Source organism: Populus euphratica, unplaced genomic scaffold (genome assembly GCF_000495115.2).
Source record: "Populus euphratica unplaced genomic scaffold, PopEup_1.0 scaffold71.1, whole genome shotgun sequence".
Taxonomy (NCBI): domain Eukaryota; kingdom Viridiplantae; phylum Streptophyta; class Magnoliopsida; order Malpighiales; family Salicaceae; genus Populus; species Populus euphratica.
The window spans coordinates 509870-510707 of NW_011499949.1; the positions used below are offsets into that span (position 1 = coordinate 509870).

Here is an 838-nt window from a genome sequence, read left to right on the forward strand (position 1 = left end):
TTTCCAGGAGTAAAAGTGGTTTCAATTATTCCTGCTGCATTGATGAGACTTTCTCGCGCAAGAGCGTTGATTTCCATTGTGTATCGGAAATGCGGACGTAGAAGTCTATTGATAGGATGCATTGCACTTAGTTGCCTATTCGCAGCAATTATGTACGGCTCTGCACAGCAGTGTGTCCTTAGCCTGCAAAAAAAAGGTCCCAAAGTTTAAGTTCCATGATCATGGCTTCGAGTTTGTACCAATGAATGACAAGTAAGTTCATAAAAAAACATAATTTCTTTAACTTATCAAATCTTACAAGTGACATACTATTAATCTCAACTTAGACCTACCAGTGAATGACGAGCTGGTGGTAACCGGAGTCATGAGCACAAACATGAGCTTTAGCCAGCCTCCACAGCCAGCAACCAGTGGCATCGGAACTGCTGGGTGTAAACACTTGTTTCCATTGTGGCTTGTCACCGGATGGTGGCCTAGTGAGTTCAATGGCCAGAGGCCTCAAGGTTCCATTTTCCATGAGGAAGAACAGCGTCCGAGATCCATATAAAGTAGTTCCTTCAAGCTCTCTCACTTTGTTCACATAAGGCAAGTATAAATCATGATAATCCAACATAAAAATCCTCTTTTGTTTCATAGCCTACAAACCACCAAGATCCAAGAACTTAGTTTGGAAAATGTTGTGAAACAATACAAAATACAAAATTAGCTTGTTTACCAGAGTCTACACCCTTACCTCTTCAACAGTCATAATTCCTCCAATCTCTTTTTCCAAGAGTTCTGTTGTGATCATTGATTCAGGAGGACCATAGATTTCAGGGTCAAGCTTACTTGTTAGGGG

General features: G+C 41.1%; 1 protein-coding gene across 1 annotated transcript in view; it reads right to left on the bottom strand.

Moving 5' to 3' along the window:
• The window catches only part of LOC105137846 (linoleate 13S-lipoxygenase 2-1, chloroplastic-like), a 4127-nt gene that overhangs the window by 1072 nt on the left and 2217 nt on the right, over positions 1-838 (bottom strand). Inside the window, exons 6-8 of the mRNA XM_011043744.1 lie at positions 734-838; positions 333-637; positions 37-183 (exon numbers count right to left, since the gene is read on the bottom strand). The exon at positions 734-838 is cut by the window's right edge and continues 7 nt beyond it. Coding sequence (XP_011042046.1) covers positions 37-183; positions 333-637; positions 734-838 — 557 coding nt within the window. The remainder of the gene's footprint in view (positions 1-36; positions 184-332; positions 638-733) is intronic.